General features: G+C 40.5%; 3 protein-coding genes across 44 annotated transcripts in view; all 3 read right to left on the bottom strand.

The window, feature by feature from the left end:
- Positions 1–13,795, bottom strand: part of LPAR1 (lysophosphatidic acid receptor 1) — a 406,496-nt gene extending 392,701 nt beyond the window's left edge. For 9 of the 13 annotated variants that reach the window (XM_081574148.1, XM_081574072.1, XM_081574156.1 and 6 more), the window contains exon 1: positions 13,410–13,795. The gene's annotated coding sequence lies outside the window, so the exon portion shown is untranslated. The remainder of the gene's footprint in view (positions 1–13,409) is intronic. The other 4 variants (XM_081574093.1, XM_081574103.1, XM_081573982.1 and 1 more) reach the window with 2 other exon arrangements.
- On the bottom strand, positions 3,587–9,685 carry OR2K2 (olfactory receptor family 2 subfamily K member 2). The gene has a single exon (XM_081574268.1). The coding sequence runs from the start codon at positions 7,643–7,645 to the stop codon at positions 6,695–6,697; it is 951 nt and encodes a 316-aa protein (XP_081430394.1). The 5' UTR covers positions 7,646–9,685; the 3' UTR covers positions 3,587–6,694.
- A 7,064-nt stretch (positions 13,796–20,859) lies between the features above and the next one.
- Positions 20,860–22,930, bottom strand: part of ECPAS (Ecm29 proteasome adaptor and scaffold) — a 109,770-nt gene continuing 107,699 nt past the window's right edge. For all 30 annotated transcript variants that reach the window (XR_014078195.1, XR_014078206.1, XR_014078184.1 and 27 more), the window contains one exon: positions 20,860–21,148. Coding sequence is in view for 23 of the 30 variants with exons in the window: in XM_081574410.1 (XP_081430536.1) it covers positions 21,009–21,148 (140 nt within the window). In the remaining 7 variants the exon portion in view is untranslated. The remainder of the gene's footprint in view (positions 21,149–22,930) is intronic.

Here is a 22,930-nt window from a genome sequence, read left to right on the forward strand (position 1 = left end):
GGGAAATTGAACCCTTGTGCTCTGCTGGTGGGAATGTCAAATGGTATAGCTATTACAGAAAACATAACAACTATTATGGAAGTTTCTCAAAAAAATAAAAGTAGAACTACTGTAAGGGGCTTCCCTGGTGGCTCAACTGGTAAAAAATTTGCTTGCAATGGAGGAGACCTAGGTTCAATTCCTGGGTCAGGAAGATCCCCTGGAAAAGGGATAGGCTACCCACTCCAGGTAATCACGATGGTGTGATCACTCACCTAGAGCCAGACATCCTGGAATCTGAAGTCAAGTGGGCCTTAGAAAGCATCACTACGAACAAAGCTAGTGGAGGTGATGGAATTCCAGTTGAGCTATTTCAAATCCTCAAAGGTGATGCTGTGAAAGTGCTGCACTCGATATGCCAGCAAATCTGGGAAACTCAGCAGTGGCCACAGAACTGGAAGAGGTCAGTTTTTGTTCCAATCCCAAAGAAAGGCAATGCCAAAGAATGCTCAAACTACTGCACAATTGCACTCATCTCACACGCTAGTAAAGTAATGCTCAAAATTCTCCAAGCCAGGCTTCAGCAATATGTGAACCGTGAACTTCCAGATGTTCAAGCTGGTTTTAGAAAAGGCAGAGGAACCAGAGATCAAATTGCCAATATCCGCTAGATCATCGAAAAAGCAAGAGAGTTCCAGAAAAACATCTATTTCTGCTTTATTGACTATGCCAAAGCCTTTGACTGTGTGGATCACAATAAACTGTGGAAAATTCTGAACGAGATGGGAATACCAGACCATCTGACCTGTCTCGTGAGAAACCTGTATGCAGGTCAGGAAGGAACAGTTAGAATTGGACATGGAACAACAGACTGATTTCAAATAGGAAAAGGAGTCCGTCAAGGCTGTATATTGTCACCCTGCTTATTTAACTTATATGCAGAGTACATCATGAGAAATGCTGGGCTGGAAGAAACACAAGCTGGAATCAAGATTGCCGGGAGAAATATCAGTAACCTCAGCTATGCGGATGACACCATCCTTATAGCAAAGAGTGAAGAAGAACTGAAGAGCCTCTTGATGAAGGTGAAGGAGGAGAGTGAAAAAGTTGGCTTAAAGCTCAACGTTCAGAAAACTAAGATCATGGCATCTGGTCCCATCACTTCATGGGAAATAGATGGGGAAACAGTGGAAACAGTGTCAGACTTTACTTTTTTGGGCTCCAGAATCACTGCTGATGGTGACTGCAGCCATGAACTTAAAAGACACTTACTCCTTGGAAGGAAGGTTATGGCCAACCTAGATAGCATATTTAAAAGCAGAGACATTACTTTGCCAACAAAAGTCCGTCTAGTCAAGCCTATGGTTTTTCCAGTGGTCATGTATGGATGTGAGAGTTGGACGGTGAAGAAAGCTGAGCGCCGCAGAATTGATGCTTTTGAACTGTGGTGTTGGAGAAGACTCTTGAGAGTCCCTTGGACTGCAAGGAGATCCAATCAATCCATCCTAAAAGAGATCAATCCTGGGTGTTCATTGGAAGGTCTGATGTTGAAGCTGAAACTCCAATACTTTGGCCACCTCACGCAAAGGGTTGACTCATTGGAAAAGACCCTGATGCTGGGGAGGATTGGGGGCGGGCGGAGAAGGGGACGACAGAGGATGAGATGGTTGGATGGCATCACCGACTCGATGAACAGGGGTTTGGATAGACTCCGGGAGTTGGTGATGGACAGGGAGGCCTGGCGTGTTGCAATTCATGGGGTCGCAGAGAGTCGGACACGACTGAGCGACTGAACTGAACTGAACCCACTCCAGTATTCGTGGGCTTTCCTGCTGGCTCAGATGGTAAAGAATCTGCTTGCAATGCACGAGACCTGGGTTTGGTCCCTGGGTTGGGAAGGTCCCCTGGAGGAGGGCATGGCAACCCAGTCCAGCATTCTTGCCTGGAGAATCCCCATGGATGGAGGAACCTGGCAGGCTACAGTCCATGGGGTCACAAAGAGTCAGACATGACTGAGCAACTAAGCACAGCACAGAACAACTATACGACCCAGCAATCTCACTTGTGCAAATATATACAAAATAATTGAAAGCAGGATCTCAGAGATATCTGCACACCCATGTTCACTGCTCCATTATTCACAATACAAGAGGTGGAAGCAACACAAATGTCTACCAATGGAAGGATGGATAAAGAAAATGTGGTATAGGCATACCCTGGAATATTCAACCTCATTAAAAAAAGAAATTCTGTTACATGCTACAACATGAATGAAACTGCAGGACATTATACTATGTGAAACAAGCCAGTCACAAAAATACAAATTCTGTCTGATTCCACTTTTATGAAGCATCTAGTCAAATTCACAGAAATAGAAAGTAGAATCATGGTTGCCATGAGGTAGGAAGAGGAGAAATGGAGAGTTGTTTTTCAATGTGTGCGGAGTTTCAGTTTTGCAAATGAAAAACCCTGGAGATGTGCTGTACAACAGCGTGAATATACTTAACACTATGGCATTGTACGCTCAAAAATGGTTAAGATGATAGATTCTATGTATGCATTTTTTAACAACAATCAAATCACTGTTCTTTGAATCTTCCACGACTTTACTATTTTCTTCTCTTTAATGCTATGCCTTTAATTTCTATGAATTCACCAAGAATGCAATATGGTCTTTAGTGCATATTTTTGGTGGGAAAAAGGGAAGTTCCAGGGACCTCAGTTTATATTTTCCTGTTACAATGTTCCTTATCCCATAATTCACAGGGCCAGTGTGGGGGTGTGCCACATGGTGACAGTATATTCCAACTACATGCAAACCGAGGAAAAAACCATGGGGTGCTTTCAGAGTCTTCATGTGTGAACTTTGAAGTGAATCTCAATCACCTGAGACTCATAGACAGACTCACTGACATATATATTGCAGTGTTGTTCTGGGTCTTTAGCGACTGGAGGAAGTTCTGTGTGAATGTCCAAGAATCTGAAAGTGTTTCCATTTCTCAGCACAGTCATTTTGAAATTAAGATGTAGTAGGAAAAATAATGGTCCCAAAGAGGTCTACAATCCGATTAGGATGCAGAAACAGAGCATATGTTAGATTAGATGGCAAAGGAGATTAAGGTTGCAGATGGAATTAGGTAGTAATCAGCTTACCCTAAAGAGATTATCTGCCCAACTGAAATCACACAGGTCCTTAAAAGTGGAAGAAGTAAATGAAAAGAGAGAGTTAGAGAAAGAGATGTGATGACACAAGCAGGGTCAGAATGATGCAATGAGAGAGACTTGACTCATCTTTTCTGGCTTTGGAGATGGAGGCAGGGACCACGCATTAGTGTGCCCAGGCTTCCATAACAGAATACCACAGACGGGATGGTGTTTTCCCACAGTGCTGTAGGCTGGAAGTCTCTGCCTCAAGTATCAAACAGGAGATGATAGAAAGAGAAAAAGGCAATGGGGACTCTTCCCAAGCTCGTGGGACCACGGTTCCTCTAAACCAAGAAGAAGGGTCTCTTCCCTAAGAATTTTAGGTGCCTGCCCAGCCACCACTGCTGGTGCTGCCACTGTCACCACAAAATTGCCTGGGAGTTTGGGCAAGAGATAATTTTTTTTTTAATTAGTAAATTTCCTTTGCTCCCCCATTTCTCATTTCAGACCACCAAAAGGGAGCTTCCCTTGGAGCTCATTCTATCTTTCTCTCTGAACCCAGTGTGTAGGTTTGGGCTTCAGGTTGCCCTTGAGTCTAGACCAAGAGATGCTGGACGGTGGAGAAGAAAAAGAGAAAAAAAAATTCACTGTGAGTTTGTTGATGCCTTGCATTCCAGTTTCCTTCCCAGGTATACATGGTACCATTCATTTTTCAGAGCCCTCAGATGACTGCTCCATGCATTTCTATCTAAAGTTTTTTATTACATTTGGTGGGAAAGCAGGGTGGAGAGGGCTTACTTAATCTTGGTCAAAACTGGAATCTGTCTTCTGGTTTTTGCCCTCTCCCTACTTTAGAAGTTGCTCTTTTTCAATGCCGCTTTGTTGGCTTTTCCTATTTGATGGGCTTTAAATATTAGTGTTCCCTAGTTTCACTTAGGCAGTTTTCACACTGCTGTTGTTGTTCAGTCGTTCAGTTGTGTCTGACTCTTTGTGACCCGATGGACTGCAGCACACCAGGCTTCCCTGTCCTTCACTATCTCCCAGAGTTTGCTCAGACTCATGTCCATTTTGTCAATGATGTGTCAATCATCGCATCCTCTGTTGCCCACTTACCCTCTTGCCCTCAACCTTTCCCAGCATCAGGGTCTCTTCCAATCAGTTGGCACTTCACATCAGGTGGCTCAAGTCCTGGCGCTTCAGCATCAGTCCTCCCAATGAATATTCAGTGTTTTGCACACTGTATACTCTCTCCCTAGTTAATGTTAACCATTTTCAATACTTAAATTATTCTATATGTATGCAAATATGTCACAAGTTTATTTCTCCAGGCTGATCTTTCTCATTAATTCCAAACCAGCATATCCAACTGACTCCTTGACATCTCTTACACATCTCAAAATCGTGACAGATTCCACATGTCTAAATTACAACTCATGGTTTCCCTTCAACCCCTAAACTTGGTCAAGTATTCCCCATGTCAGTTAATGACATATCAGGTTTCTTTGACACCCAGAAGCCACCTTTGACATTCTCATCTCTCTCACTACAGAAATGGTCAAGTACTTAATTGAACAGCCATCAAAAGTTCATTATATGCATATTTGTATTCAACAGACGTTCACTGAGCACTTGATCCTTCACAAAAGTATGCACTGGATGCCTTTCCTGTGCCAGACTTTGCGCTAAGCTCTGGGTCTCCAGTGGTAAATGAAATTGATATGGGCCCTGTCTCAAAGAACCTACAGACTAGTGAGGGAAATATTAAACAAGCAAACTCACAAATTATCATCAGATTATAAATTTTGATGAATGCTTTCAATAAAAAGACACAGCACAACACTTTTGTAGATGGAAAGGAATCTGAGTTTCCCAAAGCAAAGAATATAAATGGTGGGTAATCAGATTATGAAGGTCCATGCATGTCATCTTAAGGACTTCAAGCTTTAGGGTAATAAAAAGCCACTAAGGGATTTAAATGGGAAGTGACATGATTCATTTTTTTTTTTAAAAGCATAAACCTGATCATGTCACCAATCATTCAGGAACTGACTGTCAGAGGTGGTTTTACCTTCTTGTCAAATATATTCCTCTTTTTAATACCTGACAAGAATCCCTCCCCTGAGACTCCATAAAATTGAGGATTGTAACTGAGATGGAGTTTAACCCAAACTGATTGATATGGAGTCTAATCCAAATGACAGACTGTACCAATTGCCAATAATTTCCTTTAGTACTGCCTGTAATATATGAAACACATTTATATTGACTTGTTGTTTTTCACAGCAACTTTAGGTAACATATGGCTGTAATACTGTAACTCCTAGTCTCTTAGCCAAGAGCTACTAGGGAGATATCTGCCTAGGTTCCATCCTGGGTCCTCTTCTGACATAAGGGTCATTTATAACCTGCTTCAGTGACTCATGTCAATTTGCTCAGTTCCCTTTGTCAAAGCTGATATACTAATTACTAAGGGTATTCAGTGTCTCTGTCTTCAAATTCTCATAGTTCACTCTCTGCAGCAAAGATTTCAGCTACTTCTGTAACTTCGGTTCTTCCTGTTTATATTTGGTATCACAAATATGACAGCTAACTCCAGGAGACATAAAATTCATTCTAAAATCCAGCTCTGCTACTTTAATAGAATTCTACTATCAAATAGCACTTTAAGATGATATATAAAGCAACAGACCTCATTGCCCATGCTGTTTCCTCTTCATGATTTTCACCAGTGGTACTTACTTCTCAAATACAGTGACTAACTGAAAGATGATAAATTCATTAGTTTACTGACTTATGTAAACATAAAAGATACAAAATAACAGGAATCCATGACTTTGTGAAGTCAATCATCCAATGAAGAAAAAAAGACACACACACACACACACAAAGACCTGATCAGTAGTGTGGGTGGGGCACCGACAGACACACGGAGGCTGTGCGTGTAGCTAGGTGCCTGGAAAAGCAAAGTTAGCAAGTGAGCAAATCAAGCAGGCCTTACAAGCTTACTCAAGAAGTCAAGAGTTTTAATGAGGGGTTTTCAATGAGGAAGGGTAGTTAGAGAGCCACTCAGCATGTAGAACAAGCTCTGGCGAAGAAACCCAAAGGATGAGGGTTACAGTTCCGATTTTACAACTGTGCAATGATGAGCAAGTATTTTAATTTTTCAAAGATTGTTTCATTGCTTAAAAACCAAGGCCATCGTGTCTTTGTTTCTTTATGCTCCCACTTTATTCTGGAAAGGATTTAGGGCAGAGATGATAGACAAGTTTCTTCTGGCATCAGAGTTTACAGACTCTAAATTCATCCAAGCGCCCTTCTGGAACAAACGTGTGATGACTCTATATCCCCAAACTTCTCACAACCATAAGACAGAAAAGTCAGAAATCACTACTAAATGCAAATTGGAACCCACTATCGTCCATAGGCAATCACTTTATATACACCTATTTCACAACTGTTAAATGACAAAGATCAAGCACAAGTTAGTTTACTGAGCGTGAGTATACTGTCTTGAATTTTTCTGGTGAGTTCTGCCAAGAACAGCCCCCTGGAAAAAATCACGGACACACAGTCAGAGATGTTCCTGTGTTTGCTGCGAGTACATTTTGCCCAGCACTTTTTTCACCGCATCTTTGACTTCTTTGTTTCTTAAACTGTAAATTATGGGATTCAGCATAGGGGTAAGCACTCCATAAAGCAACGAGATGATTTTGTCTATTTCTTGTGAGCCTGATGAAGAAGGCTTTAGGTACATGGAGAGGGCAGCCCCGTAATACAAGATCACCACAGTCAAGTGGGCACCACAGGTAGAAAAAGCTTTGTTTCTGCCCTCTGCTGAACGGATTCTCAGAATAGTGGAAAGGATGAAGACATAAGAGATGCAAATTAAGAGCATTGGAATGGGCAGGAGGAGCACACTGACCATCAGCATGATTGTGTCCATGAGCCGGGACCGTGTGCAAGCCAGCTTCAGCACTGCCAGAATTTCACACGTGAAGTGGTCGATGAGATTTCCACAGAGGGGTATCTGTAGGGCGAAGCTGGTTTCCAGCAGGGCTGTCAGAGAGCCCGTCACCCAGGAGATGGTGGCCATCTGCACACAGACCCGTCTGTTCATGATGATGGGGTATCTCAGCGGGCTGCAAATGGCCACATAACGGTCGTACGCCATCACAGCCAGGAGCACGCACTCCGTGGAGCCCATGGCAAGGGACAGATACATCTGTACAGCACACCCAGAAAAGATGATGGTTTTCTGGGATGAGAGCAAGTTCACCAGCAAAGTAGGAATCGAAGCAGATGTGTAACAAATATCCATGAAAGAGAGATTTCCAAGAAACAAGTACATGGGAGTCTGAAGGCGTGAGTCTACGATGGTGATTAAAATAAGAGTGCCGTTGCCCAAGACGGTTATCAGATACATTAAAAGGCTGAAGATGAAGACAACAATCTCTAACTTTGGGTATCTAGAAAAACCTTCCAGGAAAAAGAAACTCCAACTGGTGAGATTTTCCCCTTGCATTTGCTTCCTTTTACCTGTAGTTATTCTAATATGATTCTATTCACTTTATCTGAGGACAAAAACAGATGGATAAAGTATAATGTTCACTGACTTAGGAAAACACTTTTGCACTTATTTCCACTATTAAAAACACAACTTTACCACAAGAAGTCACAGGGCAATGCATCTATTGATTGAAGAGGAGGGGAAACAAGTTAGATCTACATAAAAAGTTGATTCTTTCAAAACAAAATTTAGAGAAGAGTGAATTTGAAAACAAGAATAAACAAATTTAATATGTGAGTCTCAGCTCATAATCTTTTCCTTGGCACACAGCAGGCTTTCAGTAAACAGTTTAAAGTACTCAGTAATGAAAAATATGAAAGAACAATGAATATATTATTGAGCACTAACTAGAAAAGTAAGTCCAATAAATGAGGAAAAGAAAGCACATTTGTAAAAATAAAAATCAGTAACGATCTTCACTGGAAGAAAATGAGAATTCTTGGAAGAAACAAGTAAATGAATTTTAAACTAATATCTATGAAGTTCTGGGTCTAAATGATCTTCCAGCTAACAGCTTGGAGGTCCATACATCTGGTTCAAAAATGGTGACATTGTTTGTAGCGTTGTAGATACCCATTCTGATTCTGTGTAAGAGCCAGTTTACAAGTCATGCAAAATAACCCACCTCATTTAAAAACTGTTACATCCACTATAAAGTTTTATTCAGTATAGGGACCCATATCTTTGTGAGTATGTAAATTGTTCTAAAAATTATACCCAGGCAATACTCCTGTTATACACTAAAACACATGAAGATTCAGGAAATACAGAAATGAAACTCCCTTTAAAAAACTTCTCTTAAAATTTCTTTGCAACAAGACGGATAAACTTGGAGGATATTATGCTTGGTAAAATCAGTCAGAGACAAACACTGCATGACATCACTAACAGTGGAATCTAAAAGATAAAACAGATGAGTGAATATAACAGAAAAAGATTATAGATCATTTAATTATCTACAAGAGACTTAAGTTTTATTTCTTTTGTTTCTACATTTCATATTAACCAAAAAAATTTTTTTTAACTTACCTTGCTTATGCACTGATATTGCTCTTTATCACCATCAATCTTTTTCCTTTCCCCACTCGTTCCTTCCTTTCTATTTTCAAATATACTGTTCTTAAAAATTCCCTTCATTGTCATGCTACATATGCAAACTGCATCCTATTTTTGCTCATCCTTTCACAGGTAAATTCCTCAGTTATATGGTTTATCTTGCAGCAATTCACTCTTCACCTTCTCATCACTAATTTGTTAGTCAATATTATCATTTGTCTTCCAGTTCTTCGTATTTAAAAACCTGGCCTAAATGTGATGGTGAAAATAATAATGTCATGGGCAATGCCTTATATCATGGCTGTATAACAGGGGCATGATATTTGTCAAATACCTTTCATTATATTACATTATTATTTCTGACCTCTTCCTCACCGTATCGCATATCCAGTCTACTACCAAACCTGTCGGGGTTTTTTTTCTGTTTAAGTTATCAGACCTCCAACAGTTTACACTGAGGTCCAAACATTATCAGTAATCCTGAATACTCTGAGTATTTTAGGGAATATTTGTCAGTACTACTGCCTTCTGTGGTAACTGAGCATGCAGAGTTTCTGCTTTTCTTCCTAAGAGCTTCATTTTTTCTACATCTTAGTAGTTAGTTCTTGTTTATTTGTTAGTTAAGAGATGACTTCTTAGGAACTTCCCTACCAGATTTTATATTTAACAAATTTCCTACAAAAATTTTATTATATTACTGCAGGAGATGATTTCAACAAAACAGGTTTTTGTACTGTTCTTAAGACTAGCAATGAAAACAGTTTTTTCAAGAATGAAAAATCAGCTCAGTTGCCTGGGACTTGATATCTTCTATTGTTTAAAAATAGTAGCCAAGAAAAATTGAATTCCCTATCACCAGAGCCAGTTACAATATTGTTTATGACATACATCATAAACTTAGCTATGTGCAAGAAAGAATGAACGCATCCATGTTTAAAATGTTAAACATATTCCACAAAAGTCAACAGTGCAAATCATTTCTTTCAGAAGTATAGACTGTTACCTCAGTAACTAAAAATGCCAAGGTATAACAATTGAAATACTATGCAAATTTAAATGATCTGTTGTTTTGGGGGAATACCTGTTGTCCCTGAACAATTTAAAGTTCAGCAGCTATAAAGTTCATGCAGAGGTTTGAAACTTTAGATCCTTCAGGGATAAAGTCCCAAAGATCCAATTATATGAAACTTTTAAACATTGAGACAGAGAGTGAACCACAGTTCTCTCAAAATAATTTCAAAGAACTCATAAAAACAGAATTTTCTTTCTCCTCTCTGTCCAACCTAGCCAATGAAGAGCTTTTTCTTGAAAGATTACAGAGAACTTCACAGTGTATAGAGAAAAGAGAGCCCTAAAATTCTAAAACCTGTATTTTTTTTACTTGTGAAACTACATGTATCTTTTTTCATTTGTGAAACTGCTCCCTAGTTTTCAGAGATTAAAGGAAGAAAGTGTACTCATTAAGCCACTTGTCCCAACAAATGATCAGAACTTTTATTCAACTGGGCTTCCCTGATAGCTCAGTTGGTAAAGAATCTGTCTGCAATGCCAGAGAACTGACCTGGGTTCGATCCCTGGATTGGGAAGATCCCCTGGAGAAGGGAAAGGCTACCCACCCCGGTATTCTGACCTAGAGAATTCCATAGACTGCATAGCCCATGCGATCACAAGGAGTCGAACATGACTCAGCTCAGCGACTTAAAAAAAAAAAAATCATTCAGTTACACATATTGAGAGGGCCTTAAAACAAAAGACACACCCCCACCCACACCTTTGTTTCCAAAGGCAATTCTCAATTAAAAGAAAACATAGCTCCTTAGAGAAATGGCTGATGTCAAGGCTAGAGCAGGTAAAGGACAAGATTAGCTTGCAGTGACTTATTGCACTAGAACAGTAAGAAAGTATGCAAAGAACAACTGGGATATTTCAAAGGGCTTTAGGAGCCCACTTGATGAGACTCCCATTGGCCAGGTCTGGGATAGATTATTTTGAGCATCAAAGTAAATAATGGTAAAAGTGGATTGTAATCCATAGAAGGGAATAAGTGCATGAATTCTTTTGGAAGGAAGGGAAGAAGGCAGGGTCTTCCTTACAGCAGAATGTTAAACTATAAACATGGAAGAACGATGTAGTTAGAAAGTCATCAATCAAGGATTGGGCTGTTACAGCAATAGATTATCATAGGTAAAGCGTTATTGCAGGTAAATGTAAATATCATAGTTGCACAAGCAAAAGTTGGATAAGAGACAGGATATTTACATGATGTCAAAGTATCTTGTGGCAAACTACTTATTAATTTCAAAAACAAGATAGTAATAGCTTTATAGCAGATACCTTAACATCACCAATAATGGGACATATATCCATGTGACCTTGAGAAATCTGTATGCAGGTCAGGAAGCAACAGTTAGAACTGAACATGGAACAACAGACTGGTTCCAAATAGGAAAAGGAGTATGTCAAGGCTGTATATTGTCACCCTGCTTATTTAACTTATATGCAGAGTACATCATGAGAAACACTGGGCTGGATGAAGCACAAGCTGGAATCAAGATTGCTGGGAGAAATATCAATAACCTCAAATATGCAGATGACACCACCCTTATGGCAGAAAGTGAAGAACTAAAGAGTCTCTTGATGAAAGTGAAAGAGGAAAGTGAAAAAGTTGGCTTAAAACTCAACATTCAGAAAACTAAGATCATGGCATCACTTCATGGCAAATAGATGAGGAAACGGTGGAAACAGTGACAGACTTTATCTTGCTGCTGCTGTTGCTAAGTCGCGTCAGTCGTGTCCGACTCTGTGCGACCCCACAGACGGCAGCCCACCAGGCTCCTCTGTTCCTGGGATTCTCCAGGCAAGAATACTGGAGTGGGTTGCCATTTCCTCCTCCAGTGCATGAAAGTGAAAAGTGAAAGTGAAGTCGCTCAGTCGTGTCTGACTCTTCGCGACCCCATGGGCTGCAGCCTACCAGGTTCCTCCATCCATGGGGTTTCCCAGGCAAGAGTACTGGAGTGGGGTGCCATTGCCTTCTCCGAGACTTTATCTTCTTGGGCTCCAAAATCACTGCAGATGGTGACTGCAGCCATGAAATTAAAAAATGCTTGCTCCTTGGAAGAAAAGTTATGACCAACCTAGACAGCATATTACGGAGAAAGCAATGGAAACCCACTCCAATACTCTTGCCTGGAAAATCCCATGGACGCAGGAGCCTGGTGGGCTGCAATCCACGGGGTTACAAAGAGTCAGACACGACTGAGTGACTTCACTTTCCCTTTTCACTTTCTTGCATTGGAGAAGGAAATGGCAACCCACTCCAGTATTCTTGCCTGGAGAACCTCAGGAACAGCAGAGCCTGGTGGGTTGCTGTCTATGGGGTCACACAGAGTCTGACACGACTGAAGCGACTTAGCAGCAGCAGCAGCAGACAGTATATTAAAAAGCAGAGACATTACTTTGCCAACAAAGGTCCATCTAGTCAAGGCTATGGTTTTTCCAGTAGTCATGTATGGATGTGAGAGTTGGACTAGAAAGAAAGCTGAGTACCAATGAATTAATGCTTTTGAACTGTGGTGTTGGAGAAGACTCTTGAGAGTCCCTTGGACTGCAAGGAGATCCAACCAGTCCATCCTAAAGGCAATCAGTCCTGAATATTCATTGGAAGGACAGATGTTGAAGCTGAAACTCCAATACTTTGGACACCTGATGTGAAGAACTGACACATCTGAAAAGACCCTGATGCTGGGAAAGATCGAAGGCGGGAGGAGGAGGGGACAACAGAGGATGAGATGGTTGGATGGCATCACAGACTCAATAGACATGAGTTTGAGTAAACTCTGGAAGTTGGTGATGTGCAGGGAGGCCAGGCTTGCTGTGGTCCATGGGGTCGCAAAGAGTCGGACACGACTGAGTGACTGAACTGAACTGAACTGATATCCACGTGCCTCCACTGAGAACACAATAGCACTTCTGAGGTATTCCTCTCAAAAGTACATAACCTGAATCTAATCATAAGGGAACACAATGGAATATTACTCAGCCATTAAGAAGAATATATTCGAATCAGTTCTAATGAGGTGGATGAAACTGGAGCCTATTATACAGAGTGAAGTAAGCCAGAAAGAAAAACACCAATACAGTATACTAGCACATATATATGGTATTTAGTTAATCGGTAAAAATAACCCTGTATGGGAGACGTCAAAAGAGACACAGATAAACAGAACAGTATTATGGACTCTATGGGAGAGGGCGAGGGCGGGATGATATGGGAGAATGGCACTGAAGCATGTAAATTATCGTATGTGAAACGAATCGCCAGTCCAGGTTCGATGCATGATACAGGGTGCTCAGGGCTGGTGCACAGGGATGACCTGGAGGGATGGCATGGGGAGGGAGGTGGGAGGGGGGTTCTGGAAGGGGAACACATGTACACCCATGGTGGATTCATGTCAATGTATGGCAAAACCAGTACAATATTGTAAAGTTAAAAAATAGATACATAAACTAATTTAAAATAAAAAATAAATAATAATAATCATAAGGGAAAAGTAGTCAATTAAACTGAGGGATACTCCACCAAATAACCAGCCTGATACTTTTCAAAAATATCAAGGCCAGGTCTCCGCAGCTGGCCTAGTGCTCAGATGGCAGTTCGCATTACCTTGTCCACAGGGTGCGTGATGATGCAGGAGCAGACCTATGCCCGCTGCATGGCCCGGTCCTGAGTGTGGCAGGAGGTCCGCCCGCAGCCCAGGTGCCCCACGCTGCACCGAGGCCTCCTCCCCGCTCTACAGCTCCAGCCGGCCGTCAGATCCAAGACGGTTGCGTCCCTCAGCACCCACACATGAGATGCCCAGGAACCGCAGAACAGCAGGCCGGCCGCTGTGAGGCGGCGACGCCCACAAGGCCGACGCCATGGTGGTTGTGCGCCCATAGCGACCATCCAGATGAAGTTTATCCGCGACCAGACCTCCCCTAAACCCATGGCTGCGCTCGCGAGAGCTCGAAAACCCCGTGGTCGGCGGTTTCAGGGGCTTGCTGGAGTTCGACCACCGGGTTTTCGAGCTCTCGCGAGCGCAGCCAGGGGCTTCGGGAACACACCTCTGCAAGAGATCAAGACCCAGTTACAGGGCCTGGAGGCGCAACAACACTAAACACGTGGAGGAACACGTGAATGAACACGTGGCCAAACACGGGACGGCTGCTCGCTGGTAGTGAGGGGTGAGGGGCTCAAGGCAATCTACAATGGCACCACCCCCCGCGGCAGCCTACCTGGAGGTTGCCCTCGTGTTCATCATCCACGATGAGGTGGTGAAGCTGCTCAACAAAGCGGGGAAGATGGACCGAGCCATGAGGGTCTGAGAGGGAAGGCTGCTGCTGCTGCTGCTAAGTCGCTTCAGTCGTGTCCGACTCTGTGCGACCCCATAGACGGCAGCCCACTAGGCTCTGCCGTCCCTGGGCTTCTCCAGGCAAGAACACTGGAGTGGGTTGCCATTTCCTTCTCCAATGCGTGAAAGGGAAAAGTGAAAGTGAAGTCGCTCAGTTGTATCAGACTCTTAGCGACCCCATGGGCTGCAGCTTACCAGGCTCCTCCGTCCATGGGATTTTCCAGGCAAGAGTACTGGAGTGGGCTGCCATTGCCTTCTCCTGAGAGGGAAGGCTAAGGATCTATTAAAACAGTGATATCTTATATTGAATTTTAATATAAGAAATTGGCTGTTGGCAGGTCTTAGCTATTCTCTACTCCCTCTGTTATTCCCCAAAAGTCATATAAACACAACAGTCTTTGGTAATGGAGCTGTGGCTAATGGAGGAACAGGAGTAGTTGCCAGAATGGGGAACTTGTGGTTTGCAAGGCATTTAAGGAAATCTCTGTCCAATCATTAGCTGACCACCAGGCTAACTGAACAGAGACTTAGGTGATCAAGTCCAATAAAGAACTGAGACTTTACAGAATTAGTTCAGGAACTAACTAAAAAAGAACAGAGCAACTGGCAACAAACTGTGCAATGGGAGGAGAATCTGATTTCCAGATTTGGCATATAATGTTTTAATGTCCGGTTTTCAACAAAAAAATGAGACATTTAAATAAACAGGAAAATATGGCCCATTTTTAATAATGATAAGTATGGCACATTTTTAATAATGATAGAAAGGTCAATCCATCAAGAAGACATAACAGTTTGGTGGTGTTATTCACTCGCTAAGTCATGTCCCACTCTTTGGACTCCATGGACTGCAGCACGCCAGACTTACCTGTCCTTTACTATCTTCCAGAGTTTGTTGAAATTCATGTCCACTGTAATGGTGACGCATTCTATCTCATCTTTTGTTGCCATAACATAACAATTATATATATACATATGAAAAGCAGAGCCCCAAAACACTTAAAACAGAAACCGACAGAGGGAAAACTAGACAATTCAACAGTAATAGTTGAAGAATTTAACAGTGAAATCTCAAAAAGCAAACTAGATAATAGTGGATACATGTGTATGTATGGCTGAGTCCCTTTGCTGTCCATCTTGAAACTGTCCACATTGTTAATCAGCTATACTCCAATATAAAATTAAAAATAAAAAAAAGAAACTAGGTAGCATATCAATAAAGATATAGGAGACTGACAACACTATAAATCAACTATATTTAACACCATCTATAGAACATGCCATCCAACAAAATATACAAATCCACATACACATTCTTCTCAAGTACACATGGAACATCACCTACTGATTTTATGCCATTAAGCAGTACACATTTTTCTTCCTTCCCTCCATAGTAGGCTTGCAAGAGCCATGTTGATGAATGTGGCTGCTGTTTGCTCATTTTTTATTGCTATAGCATAGTCTATTTTATGATCACAACATACTTTATCCACTATTCTGTTTTTAGACACTAGACATTTTAATTGGCTTCACTTTTTGGCTACTTCAACCAATGTTGTTACAAACCTGCATGTGTATCTTTTGGTACAAGTCTGAGTATATAATTAGGAGTGAAAACTGATATGTGAAATAACATGCTTACATCACCTTTAGTAGATTTTAAGTGACTTTCCAACATAGTAGGAAAATTTACTATCAGAAGTATCAGTTTCCTATCGTTTCATAACAAAGTAACCATAACTTAGTGCCTTAAAACAATAGTCATTTTCTTATATCCCATGGAGTCTAGGTCAGGAACTCAGACTATTTAAGGGTAATATTTGTGAGAACGTGTAGTAGGAACTTGATAAGAATTTTGGATTAGAGACTGTTTTCCTTTGCACAGGAGTTTATGCAAGCTGGGGGCAGAACTGGTGGGCTGATCTCAAAATTAAAACCTTTGGTAAAACTAATTAAAAGATAGGACACATTTTGTGAATCAATATTCTCCAGGGATTTAAACAGATCGTTATTTTGTCAAAGGATTTAAAGTATTATACTGGGAGTTAAATATAAAAAAGAACACCTAAAAGCACCTAGATTGCATACTTTTCAAGATGGAATTCTGTGAGCACAAATGGTCCATGGAAGCTTCTCCCCAGATTCCAAGCACACAATGGAATTAATGGTGAACATGGGTCTCAAGAAGCCTTATTTTCTAAACATAGAACTTCTCATTTAGCACACTCTTGCCTCTGAAAGTTGTTTTGATTGACAAGAATCAGGTAGAAGCATAAATTTTTAAGTTGTTAAAATTAAGCAGTAATGACATCATAAATGGTTCTTACGCCAAATTAAGTGGGTTAAATCTAATTTTGTGGACAAGGAGAGCTGTTTTAAATACATTAGAAACACAATTTGGTTCATGACCATAACCAAGATATAGAACACTCCCAACACCTAAGACCTTATTTTGTGCCCATTTGCAATCTCCTCTGATCCTATGCCTCCAAACTACTGATCTGATTTCTGTCACTAGTTTTGCCTTTTCTGGAATTTCATATAAATAGAATTATATAATAAACAGCCTCATCACTTAGCATAGTACTTTATGTTTATAGTCATCAGTACTGAGTATTCCACTGCATAAATCACAATGGTTTATTCACTAGTTGAGAGACATTTGGATTGTCTTCAGTTTTGAGCTCTTATGAATATTTCAGCTATTCACTTACAAGTCTTGTTTTTGTCTCCAGCCACTTTTATTGTCTTCTGACTGGAGCATTCAGTCCATTTAATTATTGATGGGTTTGTACCTGCTGATATTTTGCTGTTTTGTAGCTCTTCCTGGTCTCCTTTTTCTTTAGCTCTGTTTCCTTGCGATTTGATGACTATCTTTAGTACTGGTTGGATTTCTTTTTTCTGTATGGGTGTCTATTATATACTTTTTGGTTTGTGGTCATTATGTTTATATCTAGCACTCTATACAAATACATGATTAAACTGCAGATCCCTTAAGTTTGAATGCATTTTAACAACTCTGCATTTTTACCCGTTCCACATTTACTATTTACATATTTTACATTTTTGCTTTGTGTATCCCTTAACTATTTATTGTGGATTTAGATGATTTTACTACTTCTTTTAACCTTCCTATTAGCTTTACAAAGGGTTGCTTTACTACTTTCGCTGTATATTTGCTTTAACAATGAGATTTTTCCTTTAGTGATTTTCATATCTCCTGTTGTGAACATTCCTCTCAAAAAAATACCCAATTGTTATTCTAATCAATTCATCTGGAACTAGCTTGACAGGAAAGAAAGAAAAGCACAACAGAAAAGGGAGCATCTAAGGCTTGTTATCTGCTATGAGAGAAACAGCAAGTTATCTCTCACCTTCAAGCCTATCTTCCACAGCCTAAAACTTTGGTGTCCGTTTATAATATAGCATGAAACCAAATCTCTGATATTTTATGTATATAGCCAGGTATGTTAATCTTGATCAAAAGCAGAACTGCATCAGGGATTACTTTTATCAAAAAATCTAATCTTTCAATGATTGCATTTCTCCAGGTATTTGACAGCAATTATTCAGATGTCTTGCCTGTTTCTATTTTGCCTTGAAATTCCCAGACACCTAAGCCAACAATTTCTGCTTGGTTAGAAGTCACTCAGAATATGGCAGGCAGTAGGACCTTTTTTGGTCTTTAAAGAATAACAAAGCAATGTCTTGGAAGTTGAACTCTTTTCCAAGAGAACCGGTAAAAATTAATGGACCACTTCAAAGAACTGATCATGCAGCTTTTATTTACCAGTTAGTATCTCCTTGGGCATCAGAAAGATTTTTCTTTCAAGACTATCACATGCTTCGCTAGCTCAGTACATATTGCCGAGGATTCTATGAAGACTTTGCATATAAAATACAAAAATCTGTTACATATACATCCATTAACAACAGTTTGTACATTACAATGGGTGCCAGTGTCAAAACAACTCCCTGTACTTCACAAGCAGCATGAATATATTGTGGCAGCAGCAGATAGGAACTTTCCCCAGTGGGCAGACAGTGTTCACACAGTGCAATTGCTATTAGAGCACAGACCAACAGAGTCACATCTTTTTTTCTTCGCTTTTCTCATCAGTGAATATACAAGTAAAAGATGGGAGGGTAAAGCAATGGGGATTTGGTGGCAATCGGTTTTATTGTGCAGGTACACTGTATTACAGGCAGACACACTGGCAATTGTAAATTGGACACAAACATTAAAGAAATGGCTGCTGTTTATCACCAAAAAAAGAGTTTTATACTTTGTTTTGATTTCCAATTGCCAAATTTCAGGTACCTTCTTTTCACATTATCAATTAAATTTGTGACGATATGTATTCCAGGAATAAGGAATTCAGTAGACCCTCTAAATCAGCTGCTTATGTGATGAGTAGCACTGAATATTCCTAGGGAAAAAATAATAAAGATCTGTTTCAGATAGCTTTGGAAAAATGAAGGCCAAAGATACAGATGTTCATAGGTCCTTTTGCCGTTTGTTCACCAGTATCACCATTCCACAATTACAGACTTTCAGTTATTAACTCTTTTAAATAAATTTATGTGTGCATATGCACACCAACACAAGCTGCATCGGGAGACCACGAATAACGTTACTAGCTGTGCAAATGACTTGGCTGGTCAAGATGAAGGCAGTAAGTGTAAAACTTAGAAATGTGCTTAGAAAACTAAAACAAATTAATTCAATAGCACTAAGCACTAAGGTTCAAGTATCTTAGCACCTCTCTCAGCACCATGGGAAATTCCCATTATTGAGTAACAAAAAGTTTAAAAAGCATAAAATCTGATGAGGTTTTAAACTTGATAGGGGCCAAGAGCACGATTCTTGCCCTTACACTCTTACTTTCTGATAATACCTGATCTACATCGCATTCTTGCCTAGGAAGTGTCCCAGGAACTGAAAATTAAAGTCAGAGGGCACTTAGTGGAAGGGGAAATACTGATCTGAAAAACACCAAGTCCCATGAGGACATAAGCTTTCTAAAAAATGGGGTTGATTTTTTCTTCCCCAAACAAATACCACTCTCAAGTGGAAATCCATGATAGTTTACTTAAAATTCAAGATGCTGCTAAAACTCACAATTATATGTAGTATCAGCTAAGAGGATATTTTTGTAATAAACACTTAAAATTTTCATTTGTAACTCCTTTTCCAATCAGAAGCAACCCCAGAACATAGCATATACAGCTAGGCTTAGGTACTATTTAGGGCAGTGTTTTTCAAACTATAAATAACAACCCACTTATGAGTCAGAAAATGAATTTAGGGGGTCTGAAGGGCATTCAGAATGATGGTGGGGAGCTGGTGGGAAGGGATCAAAGCAGATCACACTTAGAATGTATGATTTCACAAAACATTTTATTTAAGTTAAAAGATTTTCTATTCATCCTCTCTGTCTCTCTCTCACACACACACACGCAAACACACAGAGTTCTGGGTCATGATGTAAAAAGTTACTTTGACTATGGGTCACAGTCAAGAAAATTCATTTCCTACTCCAGGGGATCTTCCCAGCCCAGGGATCGAACTCATGTCTTTAGCGTCTCCTGCACTGGCAGATGGATTCTTTACCACAAAGCGCCACCTGGGAAGCTCCACTTCAGTTAACAGAGGCCCCCAAAAATAACAACATGGAGTTTCCACCCTGCTGTTAACATCAGCTGGGGGTCAGAATTGAGTGAAAGTCAATTTTGTGCTTGGAATCCAAGGTGAGCTAGAGGGTTCTCCATTCACCTTGATAAACACTTATTTAAACTTCTTTCCCCCTTACCTGACATCCCTGGGCAGGAGTATGAGCAGTATAAGGAAAGAAAGAATCCCTAGCCACAATTACGTACTTTGAATGATATCATGTTATTCTCAGATGGCTAATTAAAATGCTTCTCCTTCTGTCCCAGTCATACTGTTAGCATAAAAGTGAGTAGAAAAATTTGCCTTTACAGTTTTGAAATTATAAATGACCTAAACCAAAGCACTTACGATATCCTTGTTGGTTAGAGATTTGCTAAATACACACCACAGAATGAACAATTTTGTCCTAATCTACCTTCATCTGCTTGTAAAAGGAGGACGATTAGAATTATCGCATAGAAACTGAATTTCCCCTCCCTCTCGACCTATAAGGTTGGTAGATAACCATTCTAAAAGCCAACCATCTAAACAAATGATAAGACAAATGTTCAGCTTCTGAACGTCAAGAATCCAAGAGTGCTTACATAATGGGTCAGTTCAGTTCTGGTGCCAGGTCTGCTGTACCTTCTCATCTTGGGACTTTCTCAGGTAGGTCAGGTTAGCACTGATTGGCAGCAGGGTGTAAAAGAAAAGTGTCCTGGGTGGGGCATCAAACATGCAGGTTCCAGCCTCGGCACAGGCCTCCGAAAGGAAACTACATCATCTCATAGCCTATTTCTTCAGGTTACAGAAGGGGGTTAAACTAAGCGATTTACACAGCCCCTCTTCCTGAAAGGACTTTATAAAATTTGGATGCAGTTCTAAGAGTTGTATGCAGGTTCCTCTGTAACTTTGTCTGTTCCTTTAATAATAGCTCTAATTCTTTCAACAGCTATTTCTGTCAGTTTCACCTACAACCACCTCTCAAATATCATCCAAGGTTCCATTTAGCTTATCCAGTCCAAATATTTTCAAAACATCGAGTAAAATAAAGCTAATAAGGAACAAAATTTAAGGCATTTTTTTTTTTTTTATTTCAGCCAAGGAATGATGCATGCTACAGATTAATCTTTACTTTTCCCCACTTGGTTTTTCAAAGAATACCACTGTTTCAAACCCCAATGAACATGGCACTTGTTTTGTTTCTTCCCCTTCTAATTTATTCCAGATTTTCAAGTGTTTTCTTCAGTAACGATGCTTTCTCCTGCAGCTCAGGTCTGCTGTCTGTCTCCATGGTTCCTAAAGACTCAATCAGGACCACTCTGCACTCAGGTGTCAAACTTTCCCACTGTTTCGATTCTGAATGGAAAGAAGAAACACAAAAGAATCCTTAGAGAAGAAGCAAGCAGAAAACCCAAAACTATTTTTTCTGCTTTTATGCCACACATCCTATCCCTGAAATAAATGCAAGAACTGTTCTGCATATAATGATCCCAGGTTTAATAGTTGTCTCAGAATCTGATTATTGACAATAACCTGAGGGCCTATCAGGAGGTTTCATCCTCTGCCTCCAGAGCTGCTGGGACAAAGAGAATGAAGGGACGCTGAAGCCACACAGGAGACAGGGCACATGGTGACAAAAAGCCATTGCAGCAACTGAGCTGAATATATCTTTGTTAAGATAAACTCAGTAAAAAAAAAAAAATCCTCAATACATCTGAAAATTGTAGACAGTTTGAACAGACGACACTTTATTACACCTTTAAGAGAAGCATAGAACTACACGCATGCTCAAAATTTTAGAAATTCAGAAAGTATGTCAGATCCTAAATCTTGTTTATGAGGTTCTGATACGTTCTGGTGATGGAGTTTCAGGCAAGATATTTCACTGTTTAGCCTTTTTCCTCATCTAGAATGTACTCATACATATATGGCAAACATGAGAATCCAGGGATATATCTAAGTGCCTAGCTTTCATTTCAACAAGGAAAATGGATTATAAGGTGTGCAATGCTACTGAATCTAAACAGCCTATTTTATGGAGCCTTGAGAGGTGCTTTAATTGCTAGGCAAGGACAGAGACAGAATGAGAAACAGCAAATACATAAGGCTGTACAGAAAACCATTCCATCTTCCTCATTCTTTATACGTATGGCTAAAATAATAACAGAGAAAAAAAGAAAAGAGGCCTCCTTTTGAAGTCAGCAGCAGATACACTACTGGAGAAATGCTACCAGCCTTCTGTTACCAGTGATGGAACAGACAACTAGATAAAATCGCTCCTGTGTAAGACAGCTTTTAAAAAGGAAAACAGAAAAAAATCAACCAAGAACACTGCGATCAAATCTGATGACTCAGGAAGTTAACTGTTCAATGTTTTCCTAACTTCACTCTTCGGTGTGTCATGCTGTTTACTGACATGTGTGCAGTGAGCCATGTGCTGTAATTAACCAAGATTAACTCAAGATTCACTATGGAAACTAAACCTTTTTTTTAAAATTAATTTAGTTCAGTTCAGTTCAGCAGCTCAGTCGTGTCTGACTCTTTGTGACCCCAAGGACTGCAGCACATCAGGCCTCCCTGTCTATCACCAACTCCCGGAGTTTACTCAAACCCATGTCCATTGAGTCGGTGATGCCATCCAACCATCTCATCCTCTGTCGTCCCCTTTTCCTCCCACCTTCAATCTTTCCCAGCATCAGGGTCTTTTCAAACGAGTCAGTTCTTCGCATCAGATGGCCAAAGTGTTGGAGTTTCAGCTTCAGCGTCAGTCCTTCCAATGAATATTCAGGAGGAGGCTAATTACAATACTGTGGTGGTTTTTGCCATACATTGACATGAGTCAGCCGCAGGTGTAGTGTACATGTGTCCCCGGATCCTGAAACCCCTTCACCTCCCTCTCCACCCCATCCCTCTGGGTAGTCCTAGGGCACCGGCTTTGAGTGCCCTGCTTCATGCATTGAACTTGGACTGGTCATCTATTTCACATATGGTAATATACATGTTTCAATGCTATTCTCTCAAATCATCCTACCCTTGCCTTCTCCCACAGAGTCCAAAAGTCTGTTCTTTACATCTGTGTCTCTTTTGCTGTCTTGCATATAGGGTCGTCATTACCATCTTTCTAAAATTCCATATATA

Source organism: Giraffa tippelskirchi, chromosome 1, assembly GCF_054371585.1.
Source record: "Giraffa tippelskirchi isolate mGirTip1 chromosome 1, T2T-mGirTip1v1.2.pri, whole genome shotgun sequence".
Classification (NCBI taxonomy): domain Eukaryota; kingdom Metazoa; phylum Chordata; class Mammalia; order Artiodactyla; family Giraffidae; genus Giraffa; species Giraffa tippelskirchi.

Excerpts from the sequence above, each read along its gene's own strand:
- OR2K2 (XM_081574268.1), bottom strand. The coding sequence starts at position 7,645 with ATGCAAGGGGAAAATCTCACCAGTTGGAGTTTCTTTTTCCTGGAAGGT.